The sequence below is a fragment of the Zosterops lateralis genome (genome assembly GCF_965231275.1).
Source record: "Zosterops lateralis genome assembly, chromosome: 2".
Lineage (NCBI taxonomy): Eukaryota > Metazoa > Chordata > Aves > Passeriformes > Zosteropidae > Zosterops > Zosterops lateralis.
In genome coordinates this window covers 114133647-114161435 of record NC_139763.1, presented here as the reverse complement: position 1 = coordinate 114161435, position 27789 = coordinate 114133647, and the positions used below count along the sequence as shown (strand labels likewise).

The window sequence follows — 27789 nt, the reverse complement described above, 5'->3', positions numbered from 1 at the left end:
TGTTTTTTTTGTGGTTTTTTTTTTTTTGTTGTTTGTTTTTTTGTTTTTTTGTTTTTTTTTTTTTTTTTTGGTTTTTTGGGGTTTTTTTGGGTTTTTTTGTTTTGTTTTTTTTGTTTTGTTTTTTTTTTTTTTTTTCCCCCAGTTCCCATCCAACCACACCTCTCGTACAGAGCCGTCTTTTCAGAGAACAACTCAGTTTGACCATGGCTGGTGGGAGTTGAGCACTTCCCTCATCTGGGGGGGACCAGAGCACACACAGCCCCCTAAATGCATGCCCAAGGTGCAGCCCACCCACCCCAGTGGGTACCACACCCCTGCCCACCCTGGGTACACCAGCGGGTTCACTGCACACTCCTACACCAGCAAGCCTCTTCCCTTCTGGGCTTGACCAAACATCTAATGGAGTGATGGCACATGAATCAGACTCCTAGCAATGAATGACTGCTAGAAAGCTTCCTTAGGGCCAGTTTTCAGTCAAAACTGTCAATAGTAGGTTTTGTGTTTGGCTTTTTTTTTTCAATTAAAAAATAAAAAAAAATAAAATAAAAGATAAAACTGGTTCCAAAAAGTACCTGCTCTGCAAAACTGCTGAAGTGTTCACCCTGATTTTTCCAGGGAGCCTTGAGGTTCCTGGAAAGTTTATGGCAGTCTTTCACATGGCTACAAGTGACACCATCTTCCCTCACTTAGACTGGCAGATGGCAGTGCTCTGCAGACTACTGTCTGCAGAAACAGGAGCCACTTCAGGAGCCATTGCAGCTGTATTTCAGTGAAAATGCTTCAATTCTGGGTAGAATATTTCACACTGATTTTTTGGTGTGTTTTTTTTGTTTGTTTGTTTGTTTGTTGTTTTTGGGGTTTTTTTGGTTTTGGTTTTTTTGGGGGTTTTTTTTGGGTTTTTTTTTTCCCAATTAAGTAAAAACCAGAGGAAGAGAAATAGCCCTACATAAAACTGTGTAAGGTGGAAACCAGAGAGTCCCAACAGTCCTATACATTCAGTTTTACTCCTTTCCTGGTGTGTAAATGCAAGCAAGTCTGAGTTGATTTAAAATGTACTTCGAGGATGCTGAATGCTACAGTAGTTTCCAATCCCTCCAGACTTACCTCTGAAGTCCTACAAAGTAATGCATTATGTACCTGAGCCCATTGGAGTAATTAAAAAGACTCCTTTGGCTTCAGTGGACTTTAGATCAGGCCACAATGCTATAAACAAAGCAATTGCAATGAATCAAGTAGCTCCAGCATTTCCTTCTTACAGAAACGAAGTCACTACTTCCCTCCAGATTAATCCAGCAAAAGCAGGCAAAAAATTAATGATGAAAGGCTTTGAATGGAGAGTCCTTGCCACACAGCAGGAACAATTTCTAAATACCTTGGATCAGAGCTTGAGCTGTATCAAATGAGCTCATCTTCAGGAAACCTACGCTGATTTTCACAGCTGACTCAGGAAACAGATTTTAGTGGCAGAGGTAAGATGCAATAAATAGCTTGAGCTTATTGGTATTTTGACCATCAAATACAATCATAGAAACTGAGAAATATACCAGGTTGGAATTTAAACTTTCTGCAAGGCATTCAGATGATAATGGAGATGGATCTTTGAAGCAGTTTCTCCTTGCTTCCCTGGAAGAAATGAAAGGGAGAGCATCTAAGCATGAATGAGCTGATCATTTCTGCTAGCTACAGGGACGAGGTGTTGCTTTGCCTTATTACTACCCTTCAAGAGCCCAATGCCAGGCAAAATTAGTCATGACCTTTCAAGCTAGGCATGTCCTGGTTGGCCATGGGTTGTGGCTTTCAGAGGAAAGGTCACCATGTTGTGGAAGCCTAAAAAAGAATGAGAAGTCAGGTTCATATGGAAAGTTGGGGATCCCTCCTTCCCCAGAAGGCCAGAAGCTCTTTTCTAAAGCTCTACAATGTCCAGATGATAAGTTCAAATTATTGTGTTTGGTCTTTTTGTGTGTGAGTGCGTTTTTGGTGGTTTTTTTTTTTTTTTTTTTTTTTTTTTTTTTTTTTTTGGTTTGTTTGTTTGTTTTTTGTTGGTTTTTTTTTGCATATTTGTGATGAACTAAAATGGTTTGCAAGGCAGGTCATAGGTGGATATTAAAAACAGAAAGAAAATTAAAAAAAAACCCACCTGATTTTTTTGTTTCAACAGGTCAAATACTTCATTTTTGGTGATAATTTTTTGAGCTAAATGATTTTTTTAAATGGTTTAATTTCTTTAATGAAAAGTTTTGATGTAACTCAAAACGTACATTCTGGGAGCCCAGAAAACCCCCAAACCAACCAAATAATAAAAATGAGAACCCTGTTTTCGCATTAAAACCATTTTGTCCTTGATTTTTGTATCATTCCATCTATCAAACTAATCAGCTAACAGAAAAAAGGGCAATCTTCCAAGGTGAATTTCTAATATCTGTGTCATGCAATTTTGAAGTCTTGAAAGTATCCAGAGGTGAGTCACCTCTGGATGAACTGCTATAGCATCAAAGGCCTGATCAAAGCCCACTGAAGTCAACACTACTGTTTCTATTGATTTCAGTAGGCCATGAATCTCTCATTGTTTTCCCAAGACTATTCGAGGACTGAAACTTTTCTCAGAAGACCTGCCATAAAAGGTACTAAGTATGGTGATACTTACCAAGAAATCCAGGGCCACTCTAATAAGGGTTCCAGAATTCAATCACTATGTAATTGCTAGTGTTATACATATTATTATTTCACTACTCTTTGCTGCTTTGAGCTTCCAACCTTCTGCAGCCCCAGTGGTGAGGTTTATGCACGACATTTCACAGGTTTGCATTTGTCTGTCATAAGACAGGCTGGAAAGTGTAAATTTTCATTGTTTTATAGAAAATGCATAAAATACAAACAATCAACTTTGCTATGCAGACCTCATAATCTGTTCTTTATGGCTATTTGTTTCAATGGTACCAAGGAGTACTGCAAATATCACTGTGCACTCACTCACACAGACAGAAACAGTCTTCACATTTGGAGTGTTTTCTTGCCTGAAATAAGTTTTTGCAGCTATTGGCAGGAAATATTAAGTAAAAAGCATAAGGAAAATATAAAGGCTAAAACTAAGGAGGATTTTTTTTTAAATTTCTTAAAACAGTGGTATCATATTCTTTTTAGTTATTCCTGCTCTTCAAGAGGTTCAACAGCTTATGAATCTGCTTATTACTCTCAATATTTTACCAAAATAGCATTTATCTATAAAACATGTTTCAGTTTAAACTCTTCTGGATTACATTAACTTGAAAACACTTCCTGAACTAAAGGATGAAAACGATATTTGAAAGTTTCAGAAATACTAGTTCAGAAAAAAAAATAAATTATATGCTGTCATATCTTTATGTATCTATAGCATATCTGGAGGAAAATTAAAAGTCCAAAGAATTTTAAAGCATGAAGCAAAGTATATTATATTTCAAAGGCTGAAATGTTTCCTTTTTGCATAACAGGACACCTGCTTGATACCACAGCTATTGTGATAAAAATAGGGTAAAAATTCGTGTATAAAATAATAATTCGATGTATAATGAAACAAAGCTAAAGTAAAATTGTAAAATCCAGTAGAAGGGTAACCGTTCTCTCTCAGCCTGCTAATCTCAGTTGCAAAGACAGGACGAAAATCATCAACTTAGACAAAAGACACTGGCCAACCCTGATAAGAATCACTTCCTCGCCAAGGCAAGGAGAAATTCCTTCCTGACGACGATGCCAATTTCATCAACCTTCTGCTGCCACAAGCGGAATGAAATCAACATAAGACAGACTCTTGGAATTGACATAAGAAAGGAGCCTTCCCGGAATGAGACAACTAGACTTGATGAGGTCCGGGAGGGCCATCGAAAAGAAATCTGGACTATTCAACCCACCTTGGACACCTGAACTGCCTAAGGGCAGAAAATTCCTATAAAACGGTGGACTGAAAGCTGCACCGGCATGGACTAGGGCGTCTGGTACATCGGTGCGGACCTCTATCCACCCAGCGCGCGCTGACAATTTCCTATTTTTGTGGTTTTTCTCTTTTTCAGGTGCTCGATATTCTGTTGTTAATAAATTGTCATTTATTAACCTGAAATTTGCCTTTGCATTTATAACAGCTATGAACACATATCTATTTATTTTATGCATCCTCTTTAGCACATACATGATGCACAAAGGATGTCACACTGGTGTGTGGCTCAAAGCAAGACTTTGCATTTCAATTTCAATTTCTGTGCTGCAGTGGTCTATCTGTTGTTTGTATGGTGTGTGCAGTTGGAGCAGGATTAAGCAGCTGCTGGCCCTTAGGATTGTCCTTGGAACAAATTTTTACTTTAGGTTGGAAAGTGAGTCCTTGGTTCACCCTGTATCTGTGAGGGACCCCTCTACCATTTCCCACAGCCCAGGTACTTCTCAGGTGGAAATCACAATGAAAGAGGTGAAGTAAAAGTCCTGACAACAGCCCTGCCTACCAAGTGGTCTGCAAAGAGACTTCCTTCAGAAACAGGTGGAGTCCCAACAGCTACTTTGAGACCTGGAATTATCTCAGCATGTTGTGGAAAAGCCTGAAGGTGAATGTTCAGCTGTAACAGCTGTAAACTACTTGCATTTTAAAAGATGAAAAGCCCTTATTTGCATATCTGGGGACAGATGTAAGCAGTCTTTCAGTAGGAACAGCTTGCCAATGGAAATACGAATTCTGCATTACAAAACCACCATGGATGAGTATATTTTACCTTTTATGAAGCATCTGGAAACAGCAAGTCCCAAAAGCCACCAGTATCAACAGCAGTAGTGGTATAGTGGGTATTACAACATAAATTAAATTCGGAATTATACCTACAAGACAAAAGTTCTCATTAATGTCTCCCATGTTGAAATGCTTTTAACTGTGTGAGTAAAAATCTGGAGTAAGATAACAGGAATACATTAACTTACACAAAAGAACACATAGATTCCTTCTACAGGAAGAGCTCCAAAGAGAGCTCAGCAGTATGAAGAATAAAGCAGCACTTGAGTTATGTGCAAAAATATATCTTAAGGTCTTCGATTCTGATATTTTCCAATTCAAAATTCAAGTAAATGGAGTACTTTTTATGGCCTAATTTTTTTACAGTCCATTTTAACTGTAGACTCAGTTGTCTTTGTATGTGGATTCCCTGCCCACGCAGGGCCACAGGAGAAATGAGCCTGGGTCTCATCTTTCCTCTTAAAAGATACATATAGCCTCTCCTTGAGTAATGAGGAGAGCTAGAGGTGCTTCTCTGCAGGTCCCTGCACAAAAGGATTGGGAAATGGTACAAGCTGAGACTCTGTTATCTGTCTACGATAGAGGATGGGATCTGCAACTTCCAGAAGGGTACTGTTTCCCACTAACTATATGCCCATGGTTTTATACCAGTACACATTTAATGTACAAATTGTGGAGATTTTCTTACCCATTGTCCTATTTTGAACATAATTTTCACTAGCAAGAATAAATGGGAATATTCAGGTTGCATTTGAGTTTTCGAGTCTTTGCACAGTGTGCATTAAATGGTATTATTGATTTCAAACCACAGCTCAGCAATATAATAATTCCTCTGGAGTTACAGATAATGGAAACACCAGTTAGGAACCCAAACCAAATCCAGACAACCAGTGCGAGCAAACAAAGCACCCACTTTCCATAATCCCACGGTGCAATCCTGTAAAATCCAGAGCTGCTCCTTAGACATGTTCAATTCCTTGAACTAAAGCTGTGCTACGACTCTTCCTGAGCCTCAGGACTCCGTTCAGAAGATAAATTGCTGAATGAAGGAGCCAGTGGCTTTGCAGAACCTGAGAAGTAGGTATCCATTTCCCAAATATCAAGTGTCTTCTCTACTGGGAATCTCAGCAAGGCACTGAACTCCTCTCAGCACGTGATTTTCCCTAAATACAGGGTACTCAAAGGAGCTATGGATGCAGTGTTTATTCTAAGTTTGGTGAGACAAGGAAACAATTTGTTTCCACAGTAACTAAGAGAACTGAGACTCTTGAAATATTATTCAAATATATGTATTTTCAGGCTACTTCCCAGGGAAACAGACTGTTGCTTCCTATTGACAAAAATGGAAGCTGAAATATTTATTTAATACCACTGTTAATATTTCTAGCAGAACACTACATTCATATGAACACATTACCTGTTTCAGTAGCAATAACGTGATACTGGTCTTCTGGTTTGCTTGTGTCATAAGGATTTCCTGCAGGCACTGTTGGAAAAACATCTGGAAAGGAGATCAAACATTTTAGGAAAGTAGTAAAAAATATGGACATTATGTTGTTAAATAAATTAATTAAATTTTAATTTATAATGGGAAAATTAACATTTTTATTGTTTATCAAACATACATGTAAATAGGATTTTATTACAAATTTGGAATTATATCTGGAAGAATAATTACAAGCAGTGTTATTCTGAACAACAGCCACACATTTGTAGCTGTTGCTCTCTGAAGAATTCATTTTTCCTGTGTTCCAGTTCTTAACTGTGCCTGTTAAAGTTGAGTAATTTTGGAAGTTCATGTATGCAATCCTTACAATTATGTATTTACCAGTGCAATGGAATTTAATGTGTCAAAATTTCTTACCGTATTCTGGCTCTGCTCTGTCTCCTAATTCTTTTTCTAAGACATTATCTGTTAAATGAATATGTGAAATTGATTGGTGAAGAATGAAAAATGTATGCAATAAAACAGATGTTTCCAATTCTTTCATGCAGTATCACGGAAACAGATATATTCCCCCAAACAATAATTGCTTAATCCTTCAGCATTTCATCTTCTTACCAAAGACTCTTTGAACACTACTGTCAAATCACCTCTAGTTCACACTTTTTGCTCCTTAGAAGAAGGCCATAGTTAAGTCTAACTTTTCTTTTTGGTGGCCTCTATTTAATGGCAAATGGTTAAAGGCTAAGCCTCTGAACACCCTAATTCTGGTGCTGAATAAAGTGGCCAACACACCCAAAGCTTGATTGTGCAGACAATTCTAAAACAATATAAGAAGTTCTCTCTATCACAAGGTTATACTAACTTAATAGTGTTATAACACTACAGTTCTGGGTGTCTTGATAAATACCAACTGCTGGGAGAAATCAAAACAGCACTAATACTTACTAGATAAAGGCAATTATTTAACCTACTCTGGTGAAAAATAGCTACATCTGGCCTTATATAAAGAAAGATGCCAAGATACCTCAAAGAACTGAGCTGCTGTCTCTTGACAGCAGCAGAGGAGATGAGTTTTTAATTTGATTGCATAATCAAGCCCACAGGAGCTGGACAGGAACTAAATGTGAATGCAATTACCAACCTATAATTAAATTTAAGATTGCTGAATGATCAATACTATCCAAAGCCAGATTGAACATTGCAACAGTAAACGTTGTCAAGGGAGGGCTTGGCAAAATAAAAGTGTCTACCAGAAATGTAGTTGCTGCTTGAGCAAGGCTGCCTAATGAGCACTGTCCTGGACTTGCTGATGATACAATTAGATGCAACTTCATCAAAGTCACCTACAACCTGCTTTGGCCTATATTGAATACAGACAGGAGAATTGTGATAAACAACATACTCGGATAATAAACTGAAATTCAATGTGCATGTGGCACTTTAGTACTCCTGGCGAAATGGATGTATTTTGCATTGCTAAGAGCTGACAGTGAAGACTTTACAGTGATTGGAGGGGAGAGAAAAAGGTCGTTTGTGAGTCTCACTTGGTTTGAGATAACAAATGTAATTTTCCTACAAACATTGTGTTACTTTCTTCAGGCAGTGAGAGAAATGTCATATATCTATTTATATATATTTTTTGCATCTACTCCTTTCCTCCACGTGACAGATAAATACATTTCTTGAGAACAGTCTGTTTTGCTAAAGAGCATAATTCCCACAGTTTGAAAAATAAACAGCTACAATTCAGTAGTACTCGATTTAGGTGCATAACAATGTTGATACTAACAATAATTTACCTATACGTTGTTTGCTTTATATGCCTCATTATAAACTAATAACCCATTTCTACTTAGAGAAAGAAATATAAATGTATTTTCATTGTTACTGTTATCACTTTTCTTTCTGACAAGCCAAAATACCCAGCATTTTCTCAGATGGTAAAAGCCATAGAAAAAACAATTCTTTATCCCATCTCAACAAGAATGGTAAGCAGTTCACTATTACAGAATAATTATCTAATTTAAATTTGTTTGCTTTTAAAGCAACAAAATACAACTGAAACCAAACCTTCTTAATAAAGCCTGCAATTTCTGACATAAAAATGCTGGGCTTTTAACAACATAAAGCTTTTTTATTTTGTTACATTATTTCAAAACAATTTGAACAGTTCTAAAAGGGATAAAATTGTAACAATTCCTTGAAGGGCCTATGATGATTACTGATCATCATAAAGTAGTGATATCCACTAACAATTTCAAAAGCAGCAACAGATTTAGGGGGTGGGGGGATACCAAAACATGTTGGTATATAAACTCTGCCAAATATTTAATATTTGCTTGCAATATTAATTGCCATTAATATCCTCCTTAAGAGACCAGAAAGTGACAAAAGTTATGTATCCACCAAAACCAGAGGAACAAACTAGCCTGGATCTCTACAGACAGACAGATCTCTACAGAGAGTGATTATTGCTTGATCATCAGCATAGACAAAGAAGGTAGGAAACTGCAGAATTATATAGGTGAAACAGCTGCTAAAAGTGGGATACCATAGAATCATAGAATGGTTTAAGTTGGAAGGCACCTTAATAGGTTTTTCCAACCCCTTGCCATGGGCAGGGACACCTTCCACTAGACCGGGTTGCTCAGAGCTCCATCCAACCTTCTCTTGAACACTTCCAGGGATGGGGCAGCCACAGCTTCAATGGGCAACCTGTGCCAGGGCCTCACCAAACTCACAGCAAAGAATTTCTTCCAATATCTAATCGAAGTCTACTCTCTGGCAGTTTCAAGCCATTCCCCCTTGTTCCTGTGGGTTCCCTTCAGGTACTGGAAGGCCACAATCAGATCGCCCCAAAGCCTGCTCTGTTCCATGCTGAACAATCCAAATTCTCTCAGCCTTTCCTCACAGCAGAGCTGCTCCATCCCTCTGATCCCCTTGGTGCCTCCTCTGGCCTGGCTCCAGCAGGTCCCTGTCCTTGCTGTGCTGGGAGCCCAGAGGTGGATGCAGCCCTGCAGGTGGGGTCTCAGCAGAGCGGGGCAGAGGGGCAGAATCCCCTCCCTGCCCTGCTGCCCACGGGCCTTTGGATGAGCCCAGCACACGGGGTTTCCTGGGCCATGTCCAGCCTCTCACCCACCAGCACCTCCCTTCTCCTAGGGCTGCTCTGGGTCTGTCCATTCCCAGCCTGGATTGGTACTGAGGGCTGCCCTGACCCAGGTGCAGAACCTTGGACTTGGTCCATTAAACCTCACGAGATTCCCATGGGCCACCACTTGAGTTTTAATTAATTAATAAATGAAATAAATCCATAATTTCATATGCTTTCTGACTTTTAGCTTAGTTCTGAAAAACAAACACACCGAAAATTGTTTGAAAACATTTGCATGATCCTGCCGAAAACCACATTTTCATTTACTTTAAGCGCCACCCAGGATAGAAAATGTTTCAGGCTCAAACTGGAAAGTTTACTTTTCACATCCTTTCTGGTTTTGCACCATGTTCTACTTTATAGTTCACTTTTCTTCTGTTGACATATACAGAACTTATGTCACGTCTGAAAGCACAGCCAAATTGCCTAAGATCTGTTTTTTCTATCACCATCTCAACTAGCATGCATCTGCTTTTCATATCTCTAACTCTATATGCATGAATGCAGAATTTTTCCCTGCTGTTCTGGACTTCATTCTCCAAGCCATAACTTTGAAACAACCACCACATGTAAGTTGGTATAAAATGGCAGGGCTGAAACTACAAGGACAGTGCAATATTTTTTTACAGGAGGACCAAGAGGTGTCTCAGTCATCCTACCCAGAAAGTAGAAAATGTACACTTAAAACACTTTGTGAAGTAAGGGAATTAATTAAATCAAAACAAACAAACAAACAAACAAACAAAAACATCAAAACCAAAACAACAACAACAAAAACCAAACAACCACAACCTGGAAATGCATGATACTGAATCTAACTTTGAAAACATTCTTATTAGACAGAAACAGCTTTATTTAAATGTATTAAAAATGTATTTTAATAGTTGTTATTGACATATTATATCCCCTGTTAATGCCAGCTCAGGCACAGACCAAAGAACCAGTAATGCAGGCCAAAAGATACTTCCAGATTCCCTCACTAACCAAGAGGCAATTGTTTTTCTAAGACACTGTCCCACTGTTGAAATAAAACTTCAGTGTTTCACCTACCTGGGGTATATTTGCAGATAAAATTGTGCTTCATGTTACATCTATCATCATTCCATTGATAAAGGTATGGCCCTCCCAGACCAGGGTTTGCAGTTGGCTGATGATACATCACCACACAGGCTTCACTTCCACAGGAAGGCTCATCTGTGTACCAATTTCTAGTTTTTGAAGATAAGATTTATCAAGATGACAAAGAAAAGAGTTGACATCAATGAAGAAATATCAACTCCAACAATCCCATCATCTTTAAAGACATCCTGCATTTCCCACTACCTGTCTGTGAAAGGAGCTTAAGGCCCAAGCTGCACACCACTGAACCTTAAAAAAATTCTAATCAAAGCACCTCTGCACAAGTAACACCCTACTGCTCTGCTTCCCTCTCTATTAGACTCTAACCTGTCCCCTTGTCTTGAGTTCTGTGAGTTGCTGCTACTCTGGCCTTTGGCTTCATCATAAAATTAAAGGCTTTTCAGAAAGGGTAGAAACAGAACAATTTACGCTAAGCATCTCTCAATTATTTTCTGGCTGGCTCCCTGATTTGAGATGGCCAGAGCCTTGCAGAATTTACCTGTCTGCTTTCAGATCACACCTGAAAGACTCTAGGTGTGGCAGAACAACCTCCAAACATCATGCAGAGGCAAACTCTGTGGGTGGGAGCAAAGAAATTTGTAGGCTGAAGCCACACAATGCCATCCTGTCATAGCTTGAAATTCAAAACCCTGATTGTCAGCTACCCTTCATCTGGAGAAGTCAAGGGGGGGATGCTACAAACTTCATGCCTTGAGGCAAGGCTTGGCATTTCAGACTCCATTCCTTGAACACTCTCAGGGATAGGGCATCCACAGCTTCTCTGGGCAGCCTGTGTCAGTGCCTCAACATCCTCATAGCAAAGAATTTCTTCCTACTCCCTAATCTAAGCCTACTCTCTGTCAGTTTGAAGTCATTCCCCTGTGTCCTGTCACTCCAGGCACTTGTAAATAGTCTCTCTCCATCTTTCCTGTGGGCTCCCTTCAGGTACTGAAAGGGAGCAATCAGATCACACTAAAGCCTTCTCTTTTCTATGCTGAACAATCCCAGTTCTCCCAGCCTTTCCTCACAGGAGAGGTGCTCCATCCATCTGAGAATCTTAGTGGCCTCAATAACCAGATTTTTCACACACTTACCTGAATGGTGACATACTTCCATCAGCCCACTGATAGAGGTCAGGGCAAGGACTCGACGTGGCCACTCCATCGCCGCTTCTCCACAGCCCAATCCAGAAATCGCCATCAGAGATCCCAGAGCCTGATTTGGTGAGGTTTTGCAGCATGTTTTCTATTAGCTGCTGCTCAGCTTCACTCTCCAAGCTCAGCAAAGCTCCACCATCAATTTCACAAGCCTGGCGAGCCTCCTGGAAGCCCACGCGCCTGGACAAGTCCTGGAAATAGGCTAATTTGTAACACGAATTCTTGAAGGCACCATAGCACACCTTCTGGCCTGAAAAATAAAAAACATGGGGCTGTTCAGAGAGCAGTGATGAACAGCAAAGCCGCAGGAATAGAATAAAGCACACGGCGCACGTGGCTGGTGGAGGACAGGAGATTTTTGTCTGAGGGAATTCATGGTGATAACAGTGGCACCGCTGAAATCCTTTGCTCTGATTTAAATTTCAAATAGCACACAGTTCATGGGAATCTGTGCCACCTTGCCATGGCCTGTGAAACTCTCCAAAGCACTGAAGATTCCCAATAGGTTCTAGGAAAATATTCTCTCCTTTATTGACTGTACCATCAGGCCTCTCTGTTACAGCCAGGATCTATTTGGAGGGTGTTTCCTTAACTATTTCATACTAATGAGCCAACTTCACTTTTATTGTGTACTTATGTTTATTTAAGGACAGAAGAAGACTTTTAGCTATAACCATCTCTTAAAGAAAAAAAAATCAAGTTTTTTGGGGAATAAAAATTTATCACTGGAGAAGAAAAGTAGGAAAATTTATTTATTTTTAAGTAAGAATGACTGAAGGATACCAAAGTAACAAAAGCTACCAGGCATTATCTAGATTGTTTAAAAAAATCAACAAAAGTCATCATTTTACTGGAAAATTTGACAATCATACAACATGCTGAGCTGGATGGGATCATTGAGGACCATGGATTCCAACTCACAGCCTTGTAAAAAACAGCCAAACAGCCCAAGAGTCACACCATGTGCCTGAGAGTGTTGTCCAAGAGCTTCTTGAGCTCTGTCAGGGTTGGTGCTGTGACCACTTCCCTGGGGAGCCTGTTCCAGTGCCCAGCCACTCTCTGAGGGCACTCTTTAGGGGCTTTATCTATATTTTGTATTATCTTATATTGAGGCACCCAAAACTCCTCACAGCACCTGAGGTAAAGCCACACCAGCATGAAGTACAGTGGTTTATTGTACTAGATCAGGTTTGCATTTGAAAATCTTGTCTTTAGTCTCACTTTTAAGCAAACCCAGATATGTAACTCACATAAATAACATTTGATCAAGATTTATCATGTTTCACCCTGGGAAATAGCAAAATTCTCACAAAACTTTCACTGTATTTAAGTTTTTCCCAGGCAATGTTTTTCTATACACAAAGAATAAACATCACAGTAAACAACCTTAAAAGCTACAATAAAGTTCATTCTTTTTGCATTAGAATCCCTTCAATTTTGCATTTAGTAAGTAGGATACTTCCAATAGCAGACAGCACAAGGGCTGAGATGAAGACATCTCTGTATTTGCACAGAGCATAGTTTCATATTTGCAGAGAATAAGCAGATTTTATCAAAGATGCATTAATATAGGAATAGAAAAACAAGATCAGCTCTTGACTTTTAGCTAAATCTGAAAGCAATTCTCATTTCTATTGCAGAAAGTTAAATTATAGGGGCAGTAGGGATAGACTGTGCTTAACTTTCTAGGCTTTCCTACAATTCTTATAAACTTTCTAGAAAACAACAACAACAAACTCTGAAATCTTCACTTTATAATACCCAGTTAAAGTTCATCTGGAGAAGGACTAACAGAAAGAAAAGTACCGTTTTAATCTCATTCTTACCTTGGCAGACAGACTTCTGAAAATTTAGTTGTATATCAGCAATTAATCTATCAAAAATAACACAGGAACAAGCCAGTCTAAAAAGAGACAAGCTTGTGCCACAGATCTGGAAAAAGCCAGGCTCCAAGATCAGGCAGAGAGTGACAATTTTGATTTTCTCTGATAACATCCTGACAACGGAATATATGTCCCAATTTCTTTCCTGATATTTCCCTTTATTCTCATAGCTTAAGAGCCTTGCTCCCAATAAATGCAGCAAGGGCCATAGTCCTGGCTGGGCAGTGGTGCTGAAGAAGCAAGGGACAGACTCTTTAACAGTTATAAAACAATGGGCTTCTTCCTAGACTTCTTTGAACAAATGAACTACTATTATCAAAGTAACAAAGAGGTAAGTCTAAATGTTGTAAAGTGGGAAGTGCAAGAATGAAAGCTCCATGTGAAACCCCAGCTCATTCCCTTCCTCTACAATGCTGAAATTCCAATTTGGTTAACATGATCAATTTTCCCCAGCAGCTCTGTTTCACTGACAGGACAGAGTGCACAGGGCAGGAGAAGTTGATCAGCATTTTGACCCTCACTACTGGGTGAGTGACAATGGCTTATTGCCAGAGTACACATGTGTACATAACAGCACAAACACCCAAAGCCTAGCACTGAATTATGCAGGACACAAATCACTTGCAAGGAAAAGTGACCACACATTTCCCTGCAGCTGAAGATTGGATTCAAAGCATTAATTCAAGATGTACATGCAAATTTAGGAAGAGTGCTTTGTCCCTTGTCTTGTTCTTTTTATTCTCCCAGACAATCTTTGAAATAAACTCTGCCATGATTCCTTTCATTCTGTGCACGTACTCCTCCTTGACATGAAGTAGTAAGTTATGAGCAAATTCACGTGTCAGAGTATCCTGGTCACAATTTCAGTCATGCAGGAATGTTCAACCAACTGCCATGAGCAGGCTGACCACTATGAACCATAATTCCTGTGCTGTTTCCCCCCTCTCATGGGAAAATAGCTACCTCTGCCTTCATAACACACAATCCACTCCCCATCCCTGCATGTTTCTCAGGTGGCTGAAGTGTTTCCCTCATTCTCTGTTCTCATGACCAGCCTTTGCTCTTCTGTGACTCTCCCAAAATCTGAGCCAAACCTTCCAGCAGAAGAAATGGATCCTTGCTGGCCACCTAACTGAACTTTCTCATGAGCATGCTCATCTGCCAGACAGCTGCTGCAAGGAGACTCAACTAGAACCACAGAATCTTTTAGGCTGGCAAAGACCTTGAAGGCCATCGAGTCACGTCAAGTGAATTGCTGTTTGTGACCTGCTGCAAGGCTTGTATCCATAAACTGTGCTATATTTCTGTCCAGTACATAGGCTGTATCAGCTCCATCACCCAAGGAAAGCAGGTGGGACTGTATGGAGCAGCAAGGAGGATGACAAGAATTTGTGATGCACAATGGCAAAGAGCTACTGCAGCCCCTAATATGTGCCCAGCTTGGCTCCACTGTGCACTCAAGAGGGAGCCCTCTTGGAGCCATCAGAATACAGATGCGAAGGCCCAATTTCTACCCAAGCGTTTATCTGAAAGAGATTGCAAGTTAAAATCTTGAAGCTTGTGAAAGACATTTTCTTTCTTCCCTTAAACTGACGTGAATAGTTTTTAAGGACACCATTGTTATTGCAAACGTTTAAGTAACTCAAAAATCAAGTTTTACAAAGTGAGAAAATCGAACCAATGAAAATTTGCATGAAATCCAACTCCTAAATTACTGCTCTTTCATTTATTGCTCTCTCTACCTGCAGCCAGAGAAATAATATCCTCCTTACAGGCTGATCATTTCTGCAAGAATATACCTCCAGAAACCACCAGAGAAAACAGCAAGAAACAAAGAAATAATTGGCATTAAGACCCATAGACCCAAACAGTGTGAATGAAGTGTGTGAGGCAGAGCAGTAAGCTTTCTGGAAGAAGCTGTGAATTTCTCTTGTTCTGGTTAATTTAATCCCTGTGTAGGCAGTGACCTACTCTGAGGATTCTCTTTCTTCTTTTGAAGAGGACTTTGAACCAGTTCCACCACAACAAATAAATGTGTTAATGGAAATCTGCAGTTGTGCCTTAATAGCTGGCAAATCAGTTGATATTTTATTTTAGTGCTCTTCTTGGAACGCACTGAGATGTCAGGTTTTAAAGCTTCATTTTTATTTTTTCTCTCACTGCTAATTTCCGAACTACAAAGCAGAAATAATTTACCACTGAAAAATGACAGAAGAGTCCACATTGTACAGGAGACAAGCATGGAAATATCAACTATGTGCTATTTTACCTTATTCTAACATCTTTCTGCAGTTAGCAGATTCCACTGTTAGTTCTAAAGCAACATTTTGCTATTTCAACTCTATAAATTGAGTTCAAATTTTTGTCACAATTGAATAGAAACTAGATATGTAAGCAAGACTATTGGAATGAATCATGTTAAGATACAACATGAACTTTTTTTTTGTCTCATCATCCCATTAGCTGATGAAAGTAAGTGAACAGTATTTGCTCCAGAAAGTGCTAGCTACAATTTCCATCCATCCATATGGGTCAGTTTTCATCTTTGGGTGTTTCACAGATGGGCCACAGTAGAATGTTTTGATATCAGCCTCAGAACAATGATATTTTTAAACTAAATTACTCATCAAAATGTTTATGCAGATAATTGCACATGGGGGAAAAAAAATTTCCTTCAAGAAAAAAAAAGAAATCAGTAAATTGCAATATGTTATTTCAATCAGCTGCATCTCGATTATGTTTTAATAATCATGCTTCATTAAACAAATAATAGGTTCTTTGATTTCTACCATGACAGAAGTTACAGCAAAGTGTCATTTAGAAGCAAAATTGCTGCTAAAATACCCAGGTCAAAATCTCCTCTCTCCCTAAGAGCATCAGGCTTATTACCAAAATAAACCCCCACAGGCCCATGAGGGCACAAATGCAATTCTGAGTGACACACCTTGCTTAGCTGGACTCTTTGAAGACTCAGGTAGAAGATAAGCTCCCTGCTGATAAATCCCATTCCTCTTCCTCTTGACCCTTACAAACTAACCTGCAATCCGGGGTTTGATACCATTAGCACCCACCTAGATTAGATCCGCCATTGCACATGCACAGCATTTGTGAAGAGAGACAAAAATGGATGCACAAAGCCTGATGTATTAAACTCCATTATGTTTTTGTATTTTGACTATTTTTTTTCTTCCCAAGGCAATGGATTTAGCAGAAAACACAAAAGAGCACTTGGAAAAAGCAATGTGAAATATTCAACATTAACCAGAGCAGCGTGAGCTGGATGGACACCTCTGAAAACAAAGTGACAAATAAAAACACAAGAACTTAAGTGAAAGTGATAATGAAACAGCAAAACAGAAATCTATGGCAATTAACCAAAATATTCTCTGCCTGTGTTATAAAGACTAGTCTTGGTCTTGAGCTTGTATGAGCACAGTGACCTCAGAGATGACTAACCAGCATGCAGGACACTGGGCACAATTTGTTTTCACCAGTCCCCGTGTCACAGGGTATTCCACACCACGTCCCAGTGCTGCACTCCAAAATGTAGCCAGCAAGAGACTAAGTGGTAATAAATTTTTCCTAATCATATTTTGTTTCAAAGCTGATGCATCTTGTCAGATAGTCTTTGTATCATACAGTCAGATTTTGACTGGGTTCACTGCTGGTCATATTTCGCTTTATTACGTTACTGCTGTTGATGTTTTACTGCATCAGATTTGTGTCCATCCACCAAATATATATATATATTTAATGTTTCATATTACTTAAAAAAAAGCTGTGATAACATTTCATAATTACATTCTGTCAGCATTTATGATAAGAGCAAGTTGCCATCTTCTCTCCCAAAATTTGCAACACTGAAGACACATCATTCTCTAGCTGAGTCAGAGTTCAAACCACTGATGTTTCTCAGCTCACAGTCCTGAGCAGTTTAAGGAATTCCATGTGCTCATGTGCTCAAAAAATTGACATTCAAATCAAACCTGCTGTACAGATCACATGCCAGCCTGTATTTGTACTGGTATCTTCATAGCTATCTCTTCCATACCTTAGCAGGTACTTTTTCCTCCAATCCTCCTAATAACCAAACCTTCTGAGAGAAGATAAAGCTGTTCCTGAATTTATTCTGGATTAGAGATTATGCCTAATTTTTCATCATACAGTTTCTTCTTAAGTGATTTCCCAGGGTGAAAAATTTTCAAAGGTTCCAGATCACTTTCAATGGCTTATATATAAAACCCTGAAGGCCACATTTGCCTGTGCAGTAGCTGTGCTTCAGGCAGACAGTTTGTGTGCATCATATCAGAGCCACAAGCATGCAGACAATGTCTGAGGTGGCTCAATGGAGGCTGCCCCCAACCTCTCGTGCAAAACTCATCTCTCAGCCATTCTTAAAATGCTTTTTGTAATGGAGTATCTTTCTTGCTGAGTTCTTGGGCTTGGGCAATTAAAAGTTATGGATACATTCAGAGACGTTAAGTCTAAAATGATAAATAGGAGGATTTTTTTTTTCTGTTCCCTCTCACACACAAACCAGATAACGTAACTTTAGCTATTAGCCAACCCATATCTTGTGAATTAGCAGGGATGATGCAAGAGGTCCTCAGACACCAGGCAAACATCTAGGATTAATGCAACTAATCCATGTCTCTAGGATTAATGCAACTTTTGGAAAGAGGAAAAAAAAAACAGGGATGATGAAGTTTTAAGTAAAACCAAATTACTGCATTGTACCATTTATATGGAGATTTAGTGCAGTTATGTAGAATATGAAGCTGCACAAGACTTATTTGTCTTGTCTAGTCCCTGTCTTTATTTTTTCTTTTGCCATGGAAAGGGATTTTCAGTACATTTACTGCTAAAAATGGGGTTTCACCTGCATGTTGGCCTTTACTAGTTCAGCTATTGTGATTCTAAGTGCTTTTGGGGACAGGGAGTGGAGTTATTTTTGAATGACAACTGTCCTCAATAGACCCATAATAGTTACACCTTTAAAAAAGCAATCAAAAAGGAGACAGTGCAAAGGAGCACCTGGCAGTGCTCATTTACATATTAAATGTTACTCATTCCTAACACCTGGATTTTGCCATCAGCTGAATACAAGTGCAATTAAAATTGGATCTGCTGCACAGTGCAGCAACACTGCTGGTCACAAAAATGGGTAGTTAAGAGTACACATATGACCCCTTATGACAAGTATTGATCTAAGCAGGTTATTTTTGGGGAGGTTTGTCAAAGCCCCTATGTGCTCAGAACCTGCAATGTTCTAGGTCTTGGGAGGATGCAAGAGGATTCTTTGTTCTGCCAAATGTTCTTCATTGAATAAATTGCTGGGAGAATTTTTCCTTTTCACAGGAGATTAAAAGTTTGTCTGGATTTTCAAAATACCTGATGTGGTGCTCTAGGCTTGTTCTTGATGTCCTGCGAACTGAAACACCAGCCTGCATGAAAGCTGCCATCTTCACACAGCCGTGACAGGCTTATTCACTCATTTCCCAAGAAAACAACACACATTTATTTCTTATATTTAGCTTCTCAACCCTGGTATACAAAAGAGGGATCTCAGGGCATTGATAACAGAGCTGTAAAGAAGTAGCTTGATGTCTAAATCTCATTAGAAACTAATCAACACTTTACCCTCCTTAATTACCATTGCAGGAAAACATACCATTACAATTATGTGACTCAATACAGGGAAAGTGTCTTCAACTGGAAAATTAATAGCCATTTTTATGAAAATATTTTAGTCATTGATTCAGGTCATAACTCAGCATTAAAAAAACAAACAAAACTCACTATAAAGTATTTCCCAAAAAGTATATTCTTTTTTCTCCAGGTCAAACCATTAAAGCCCTGACAGATTTCCTTTCTTCTAAGTGAAACATACCTTCATTTTGGCATCGGCCCTGGTTTCAGCTATCTAACACATCATAAATTTAAAGCACGAGATCCATTTAGCTTTTCCTGTAATAACCATTTTCCTTTCTTCTGAACATGTGATCTTTACAGGTGTATATCACAGGTCTGGTCATGGCAGTCTGCCACTTCCTTCTCTAAGGGGCCAGCTCACAGCTGCATTGTCCTGGGGATTCACAAAAACTACCAACATAGCTGCTAAAACAACCCCCTAAAGCTGCCAATTGCCTTCCGTTTTTTATGGAAAAAACTTGGACACAATCAGGCAAATTATAACACCCAAGTGTCAACAGCATTTATTTGAGCCTATTCAAAACAAGAGGAAATAAAGTGTGTTGGAAAGATCTACAAGTCTGCTCTGGGATGTGATTATTTTACCCAGAACTTTAAAACTTTAAAACTTCAGAACAAAAAAAAAAAAACAAAAAAAAAAAAAAAAAAAAAAAAAACACCCATACTTCTGAAGCTGTTGGCAGTGGGTTTGCTTTTTGTTTTTCGTTTTTATTAATTTTTATAAACACAGTTATGCATAGGTTAATTCTTGCAGACACAGTAACACAATAAGTTTTTATATATCATAGCTTAAAGACACATCAAGTACTCCACAATTCCAGCTGTTTATTAAAAAAAGCATAAACATGACAAGACTGGCCCAGAGAAGCTGTGGATGTCCCATCCCTGGAAGTGTTCAAGGTCAGGTTGGATGGGGCTCTGAGCCACCTGGTCTAGTGTAAGATGTCCCTGCCCATGGCAGAGGGTTGGCACAAGATGATCTTTAAGGTCCCTTCCAACCCAAACAATTCTGTGATTCAAATTAAGTCCATTCATCAATACTTTTTTTTTTTTTTTGGCCATGAAGCCCAGAACAGAATTCACAGAAACTTTAAAGACAGACATACTATGGCAGCTAAGAAGTTGTTAAGTTGCTGTGGAATAGAAATAATAGACAAAAATTGTAGGCTGAATGCCTTAAGTATCTGTGCCAGCCTAGGAGAGCAGGGAATAGTTTTATCCTCCTATCCCAAATAAGCAGACATTTTCACAAATACCCAATTTTATAACCATCAGTAGGTTCCCTCAACAGGTTTTCTCCAAGGCATAAATGTAAGCACTTTTGACAGTTTCTGCTGATGGCTTATTCCTTATTTTTGCCTCCAGAAGGAAATAGTTCATAACTCCTTGGTTGTAGAATCACAGAGTATCACTCAGTTGGAAAAGACTCCCAAGGATCATCAAGTCCAACTCCTGGCCCTGAACAGAACCATCCCCAAAAATCCCACCATTTACCCAAGAGTGTTGGCGAACTCTTCTTGAACTTGGTGCTGTGACCACTTCCCTGGGGAGCCTGTTCCTGTGCCCAAACACCCTTTGTGCTAAACCTTTCCCTGATATTCAACACGAATCTCCCCAGTCAACAGATCCGCCCTATGCCAATTAAATGAAGAAAAAAAAGGAGAAGAGAGAAAATATGCTCTTTCTCAATTATTTTTCATAGCAAGCATCACCCATTCTCAGTAACTTTCAGGAAATTTGGATGTGTTTTTTTCCAAGTAGATGTATTTTCCTGAATTTGTTACCAAAGTATTTGCAATAGATTTAGGTAATTATATATATATAGGCACAATTTATATTATTCTCCTTGGTTTAAGAGCTTCCTAGGGTTTAACATCCTTTAAGCATTTCAGTACAGGAGTGTAGAGTGCTTCCTTTTTGCAACAGTTCCACAAGTAAAAGAGAAAGCAACAAGCAAAGCTTTGCTTGTTCACCTGCTCCTAAGAAAGTGGGAAAAGCCAATCCACATTGGAACCTTAAAACTGGTGACAGTTCACTTAAGGCAAAAAAAAAATTGAGGGGAAGTTTGAGGGGAGGAGAAATCTGTTACAACATTATAAAGGACAATTTACACTAAGAGAAAATTCAGAGGTAAAGCATCACTGGTTAATTCACATTACATGTAGTCCTTGAGATACAATTTGAGATTCATCTCACCAAATTTTAGGTCTTCCCAATAACCTGTCCATATCTAAACTGGCTCACGCCCTCACTGTGTAGACAACTGAACAAAACAAACACAGATAGCAGTAGCTGTTAGCACAGATCTGCAGTGTATTCAAAATCCAAATTTAAATGAAATTATTGCCACTCTTAAAATATCAACTTTTTTTCCTTCTGCCTCTTTCTGTCCCTTATGAAGTGAGCATAGAGTCATTAGCTGGATACTGCAGCTACATTCAGATTTAGTTAGAGCCATGCGAACTTTTTAGTTAGGACTCGTTACTTCTTAAGATGTCTTGGAACTGAAGATCCCGCTGTTTGTCAGTGGTGAGAGTAGGGACTGCTTCAACAAGAGACTCAACTTCCAACTAATGAGAGACTGGTAATCTAATGGGATCAGAGTGTAGCAATGACTATCAAAGGATTGTTTCATCTTACCTATTGTACATTAGCATGCACCATCTTTTCTGATCCATCAGAGATTTGCAAAGAGAAAGCCATTACAGGAATTAGTTTCAGAAAAATAATGCTGTTTAGAACCCTTTATGAACCAAAGCATGTTCCCCTGCAAACATCTTATAATTGAGAAATTTGATCTACATAGGATCAGGCCTGAACTACACAGACTTAAAACCAAGGTACAGACCATGAGCTCAACCAGGGAAGAGACCAGCCTTCTCTTTCTGGGAGCAAGAAAAGCCATGTGAAAGCAAGCAGATTGTCCATACCATTCCACATGGTTTTTACCATAGCTCCCTCCATGTTACGTTTCCTCTTGGGCTCTCTAGCCAGGTGGAATACTGGGACTTGAAAATCATGAGTTTGAGCTCTGCAATGCCTTTCTATTTTTGAACAAAATGCTGTGAGCAAAAATTTGTATTTCTGGGAAAGCAGCATGCTGCTCTGAGACACAGCACTAGGATTTTCTATGTTTCTTTCCTTATCCCTGAACAGAATTGCAGCCTGGCCAACCTGCACAACTCCTACCCACGGTAAGCTTTACAGGGTTGGTGAAGGGGGATCACTTCTAATACAGAAATTAAGACTCTTGAAACTGATTTAAGTTCTTGGGTATTCCTACCCTGCTACAGAAGGACTCCTCCACCATCAGAGGTCTCATCTAAACTGGGCTCTCATTCCATAGGGTATTGTAGAATTTCTTGGTTTGCATTGAGGTGCGTTTACTAGAAATATGTATTATATCCAAAAGTCATCCCTCATTTCACTTGAAGAGCCAAGCTCACTGATTTGCCCCAAGAACACAGTGCTCAGTACAGCTGGATAAGGAGAAGAAATAATAAAGGAGTCCATGGGAATTCAATGTCCAGCTTCTCCTGCACTTCTCCAAGTCTCAGCTTTAGTGATTGCTGAGACCTTCAACTAAGCAAAAGGATCTTGTACTATCTGAGCATGCCTAACCAAGAAAAGCTTTTCTAGGATGGAATTAATGCTGGATATTTCCAAAAAAATGTGTTCAACACACACCTGTTGCATATGTAGATGAGAGGTTTTATCTTTTCAAATTCTGAGCTGTGAAAGTATCTTGAAATTTACAGTTCACACGGAAAAAAACACCCAAACAACCCACAACTCTACAGTAGAGGGCTTCATCTAGAGAAAACACACTTTGACAGACAAAAACTCAGTGCAATAAGCAGGCCAAGAAAATTAAATTAAATTATGCATCCTTTGAGAAAGGCTTTGTTAGCTCTAGTCAGGCCAGTACCCATGAAGACACTGCTTTAATCCTCTTACTTTGCAGTACTTTATGTAAAACTCAAATCTGATCATAAGCCATGTGAATGAACATATCCACTTCCTTCAAGGCATCTGAAGCAACAAAGTTTATATTAGGGGCAACTCTGGTTTCCTGACCCACCAAGTATTCTTCTTCATTTAATGTTTGATATATTCAAGTACTTTTGCACCAAAATAGCTACATACTGCTTTAAAATACTACATCACTATTTAATCTTCTATTGATGCACAGCAATAGTAAAGAGCAAAACTTTAAAAGCTGCAGAAATACAACTAGACGAACAGCAGTCATTAAGCTATAATATCTATGATTAAAACATAGGCTGTTAAATGATTAGTAATAAGATTAGCTTGCATCTCTCCTGCCCAATAGATACTTAAAGTAATTGCATCTTTGCAAACTGCATTATCATCACTTCATGTTCTTTATGATGTCATGGGACAGCAAGGCAGACTCAGCACTTTCTCCCGAGCCTGCTTTGGGTTTTTTCTCTATAGGAATCAATTCTCTGGCAACACTAGATAGTTCGACATGGAGGCTGTGAGCACTGCTCACAAAACATCTGTCTAGCTATATTAAAAATTAAAAAGCATTTTGCATCACTGTTCAAAACTTCCCAAATTAAAGACGACAAAGAAATAACACCAAAATGTGAATCGTTTGATGCCAACAATAGTTTTAATTATATCCTAGGAGAACTAACATATTTGGAAAAAGTAACAGAAACTCTTTACTTAAAAAAATAGCATTTCAAAATGGCAGGCCTTTCCTTCTCTGTCCTCTTGACACTGTGATCAAAATAATAGCAAATTTGCAATTATTGCTGGTCTGCTGTAAACTTGCTGCAGTCAATGGGACTCTTTCCACAAGGTCCAACCAGCACTCAAGCAGTCTCACAAACACCTTAGGTGGGTGATGGGAACTATGCATTTATTTGGAATAACAGCAGTGAAATATCCTATTATGCCAGATTTTTAATCATGACTGAAGAATAAATAAAGAGAGATGTTTTATGGATAGGTCTGTTTGAGATATACACTGATGATTTCAAACATAAGCCTGCTTAAGTCCAAATTGCTAGTTCTTATACAAGAGAGAGGTAAGCTAGATGGGAGTCAGGTGGCAGCACACACTGCCCAATTATTCAGTGGTACTACTTCTTGCCTGAAGTAATGTCAGCTACTGCTAGTACTACACCTAACCCTGTGCCAGAACACGGGTGTAGTCCCTGAGAGAAAGACAGGGAGGATAAAAAAGTTCTTCCAGTGTATAAGAATATCTGCAATAAGCATAAACAAATAAACGTGGTTGTTATTGTCTAGGAAGCCTTTATCTAATGAATACAACTTCAACAAATAAACTAATAGTACATAAATGGTTCTTTCTGTAAGTGATTTCAAACACTCTCCTGTATTCTACCAGACAAGTATTATCAGCATAATACAGTGACATGAGGCTCATCATATGCTTTGAAATGCTTCAGGGAAATATGGGGCAGAGTCTGTGTTGTCTCAAAACCCCCAAAGCCTTATGTGCATCTAGGAACAGCTTACAAGGCTGTATAAAAATATCACACGTGGCTTTAAAAGCTGCACCTCAGTTTCCTACGACTCAGTCAAACACAGAAGCTGCGGCTAGAAGATTAAGGGACTGGGTTTCCTCAGCCACACAGAGATTCCTGCACTGAGACTGCTAATGCCAAACACATCTCGTAGATAATTAATCTTCACCAGTCCTTAAAAATAACAGTGTTACATAGCAGCCATATAAATTGTAATACTTAGAGCTTTGATGTATCATATAAACCAGTATAATTCACAGTATAACAGAGGTAGATTAAGCATTTCAGGTTACTGTTGAGGCAAACAAGGTTCTTCAAAGTGTTGGAAGTACCTAGCTATTGTTTCCTGAAGATACTGTTTTACCAACAGCCCATCTCAGTTTTAGCGTTAGAACACGTTCCAAACAGAGCATGATGAAAGGTGTACAATGACTGCCCTCCCTCAGCAACTAACAATGCTACCTGAATTCAGCAAACGCTTGCATCAAAAAATTCACCTATAAAAAGTTTTGTCGATATGCTACTATTATAGCCTCTGAAACAATAGTATACAAATTATTTGGATGGTTCTGGAGACAGTTTGTTAACAGCCATTTCCTTACCCACATAGACACACGAGTGTGTAAATCTTTGTTTCCAATGCATGAATGTATGGGCACATGCAACACACCTCCGAGACCCTGTCACCTTAAGTCTGGAGGGTCTGAGCCAAAGTAAGCTTAAAAGGGACCTTTTCATTAAATTTAGCAGCTTCTGAGCGTATCCACCTTTATACTACAAACACACAGTGGGAGTCTATAGGTCTTAGATGAAACCTAAGCTCCAGTGTTAGATACAGATTTCTAAGGCATTGCCTTCCTTTCGGGTTTTGAGAGTTGTGCCTGCACCCACACAGAACAAAACTATTCATGCCGCACGCTCCTAAAAGTTTGTCCTCTCCTCCTGGCAATATCGCAGACAAAGAAACATCCCTGTCCAGCTGCCAACAAAACTCGGCGCACGGACGCTCCTGGGGAAGACGCTCGATCATTTTTAAGCCATCCGAAAGCAGCCGGAGCGCAGTCAAACAGCTCTGAGAAGACGGGGTACGGCAGGACAGGACCCCAGGCTGCCGGAGGAGCCCGCAGCCCCCCGGCCCGGCGGGAGCGCAGCCCGGCACACCCGCGCCTTCCCCGCAGCATCATCCGCGCTCCGCCGCGGGGCAGGCGCACCCGGGCGGCGCTCCAGGCGCTCCCCGCCGATGTTCGGGTGGTTCGGTGAGCGAGTCGGTGCCGGGTCCGCCCGGCGCTGTCCCCGCTCCCGGAGCCCCGCGCTCCCGGAGCCCCGCGCTCCCGCACCGCGCACTCACCGCTGAGGACGCGCCCGGCCAGCGCCCCGGGCCCGCACAGCACCGCGGCGGCCATCACGGCCGCTAGCCCCGCCAGCCCTCCTCCGGCCCCCATGGCGCTGCCCCTCTGCCGGCTGGCTCCGAGAAGCGCTCAGGGCAGGACGACGCCGGCCGGTGAGAGTGGGAGACACGCACCCGGCTCCGCTGCTACCACCTCTCCGCATCCCGCCACCCTGCCTTTATCTGCTTCCCCGAGGAGAGACCGCCCCCGCACCGCCCCCAGCCCCTGTCCCAGTCCCTGTCCCAGCCCCTGATCCAGCCCCTGCCCCAGCCCGTGATCCAACCCCTGTCCTAGGCTCTGTCCCAGCCCCTCTTCCTGCCCCTGTCTCAACCCCTGGCCCAGCCCTAACCTCTGGCCCAGCCCCTGGCCCAGCCCCTGCCTCAGCCCCTGCGCCAGACCCGGTCCCTTCTGCCCCAGCCCGTCTCAGCCCCGACCGGCCTGTCGGAGCCCCTTCTCCTGAGCAGTCCCCGGTGTGCGGTGGTTCCCGCTCCTGGTCGGAGGCTGCGGGGCGGCGGGTCCCTCCCAGCCTCTCTGCTGGGTCGTTTAGTCCCTTTCCCAGCGGCTTGCGAGTGTGATCCAAACCCAGGTCTGTCGGGATTTCGTATATCTAAAGGGCTTTGTAGACCTTCCTGGTCCGTGTTTTCTCTAAGAATAGAAATGTCCTTTTGCCAGCTTGAAAATGTGGGGATATATACCTGGAAAGCACATATGGATGTAAGTATGTATTCTGGAAAGTCCCCTTTTCTCGTTGCCTCAGAAGATACTGTAGTTAAATCCACATGGCTGTCACTCTGAAAATGCACTGGTAATTCTCCAGATCTCTTCAAAGGGCCACTTTGAAGACTCGTTTGTTTGTCAGAGTCACGTTGAGGTTTTATCTACAAATACATTTCATACATTTCTGTGATTACTTGTGTACTTCGTGTACTATGCTTTTAAATGGGATAGATCACTGCAGATGTGCTTAAGGGACATCTTGTATGCAAATTACTAGATGGTTTGCCATTTAATTTCATCTTTTTCAGAACTCAAAGATCATATATGGCATATTATTTAGTCATTTTGCCTTTGGATATTTATAGCCGGGTTTAGAAGTCAATACATCTTAGATTATTATGGATTATAAAACATTTGATGGATTCCTAGCTGCCTTAAAGCTGCCTGGGATCAGTTTTTACTAAAAAAAAAAAACCCAAACCCTTGAGGTTCATAAGTACCATTGGAAAATTATTTCAAGCACTGTTGTGTTTTGCTACCAGCTATTTTAATTTAGTAGCAGAGTGATTTGTTTGGCTGACACAGGTTTTTTTCAAAGTGAATTTATTCTTACAAGGAATAACTAATTTTTTCTCTGCATCTGTAGGTATGTTGAGCTGTGATCATACTGAACAATACATTCTGAAATGAAGAAATTACCTTGAATCTCCATGGTATTTGAGATTCAACCTTTCCTTCACGTAAAGCTGATGGTATGCAGAAAGAGAAGAGCACTATCCAGACCTAGGATGAATACAATGAGAATTTTAGAACATTTTTTTGGTAATCCATATGTTTTTAACCTTCTCCTGTGTTGCTAATATGAGGGAGTTTCTTCAAATAATCTTGGTTCTCAAGAGATGTCCAGCCAAAAGTTTGGGAAACCTAGAAAGGTGTTACTAGTCTT

The 27789-nt window shown here is 40.1% G+C and overlaps 1 protein-coding gene across 4 annotated transcripts in view; it reads right to left on the bottom strand.

The window, feature by feature from the left end:
• CHODL (chondrolectin) overlaps window positions 1-26839 on the bottom strand; it is a gene marked incomplete at its 5' end in the record, with an annotated part of 29510 nt that extends 2671 nt beyond the window's left edge. The window contains 8 exons of one of the 4 annotated variants that reach the window (XM_083855762.1): window positions 1545-1623; window positions 1755-1827; window positions 4734-4836; window positions 6165-6248; window positions 6612-6659; window positions 10396-10553; window positions 11559-11871; window positions 26822-26839. In XM_083855762.1, the coding sequence (XP_083711888.1) occupies window positions 1758-1827; window positions 4734-4836; window positions 6165-6248; window positions 6612-6659; window positions 10396-10553; window positions 11559-11871; window positions 26822-26834 (789 nt within the window). In that variant the 3' untranslated portion in view covers window positions 1545-1623; window positions 1755-1757. Of the gene's footprint in view, window positions 1-1544; window positions 1624-1754; window positions 1828-4733; window positions 4837-6164; window positions 6249-6611; window positions 6660-10395; window positions 10554-11558; window positions 11872-26086; window positions 26181-26821 lie in introns of those variants that run through there. The other 3 variants (XM_083855761.1, XM_083855760.1, XM_083855763.1) reach the window with 3 other exon arrangements.
• Between the last annotated feature and the right edge of the window lie 950 nt (window positions 26840-27789).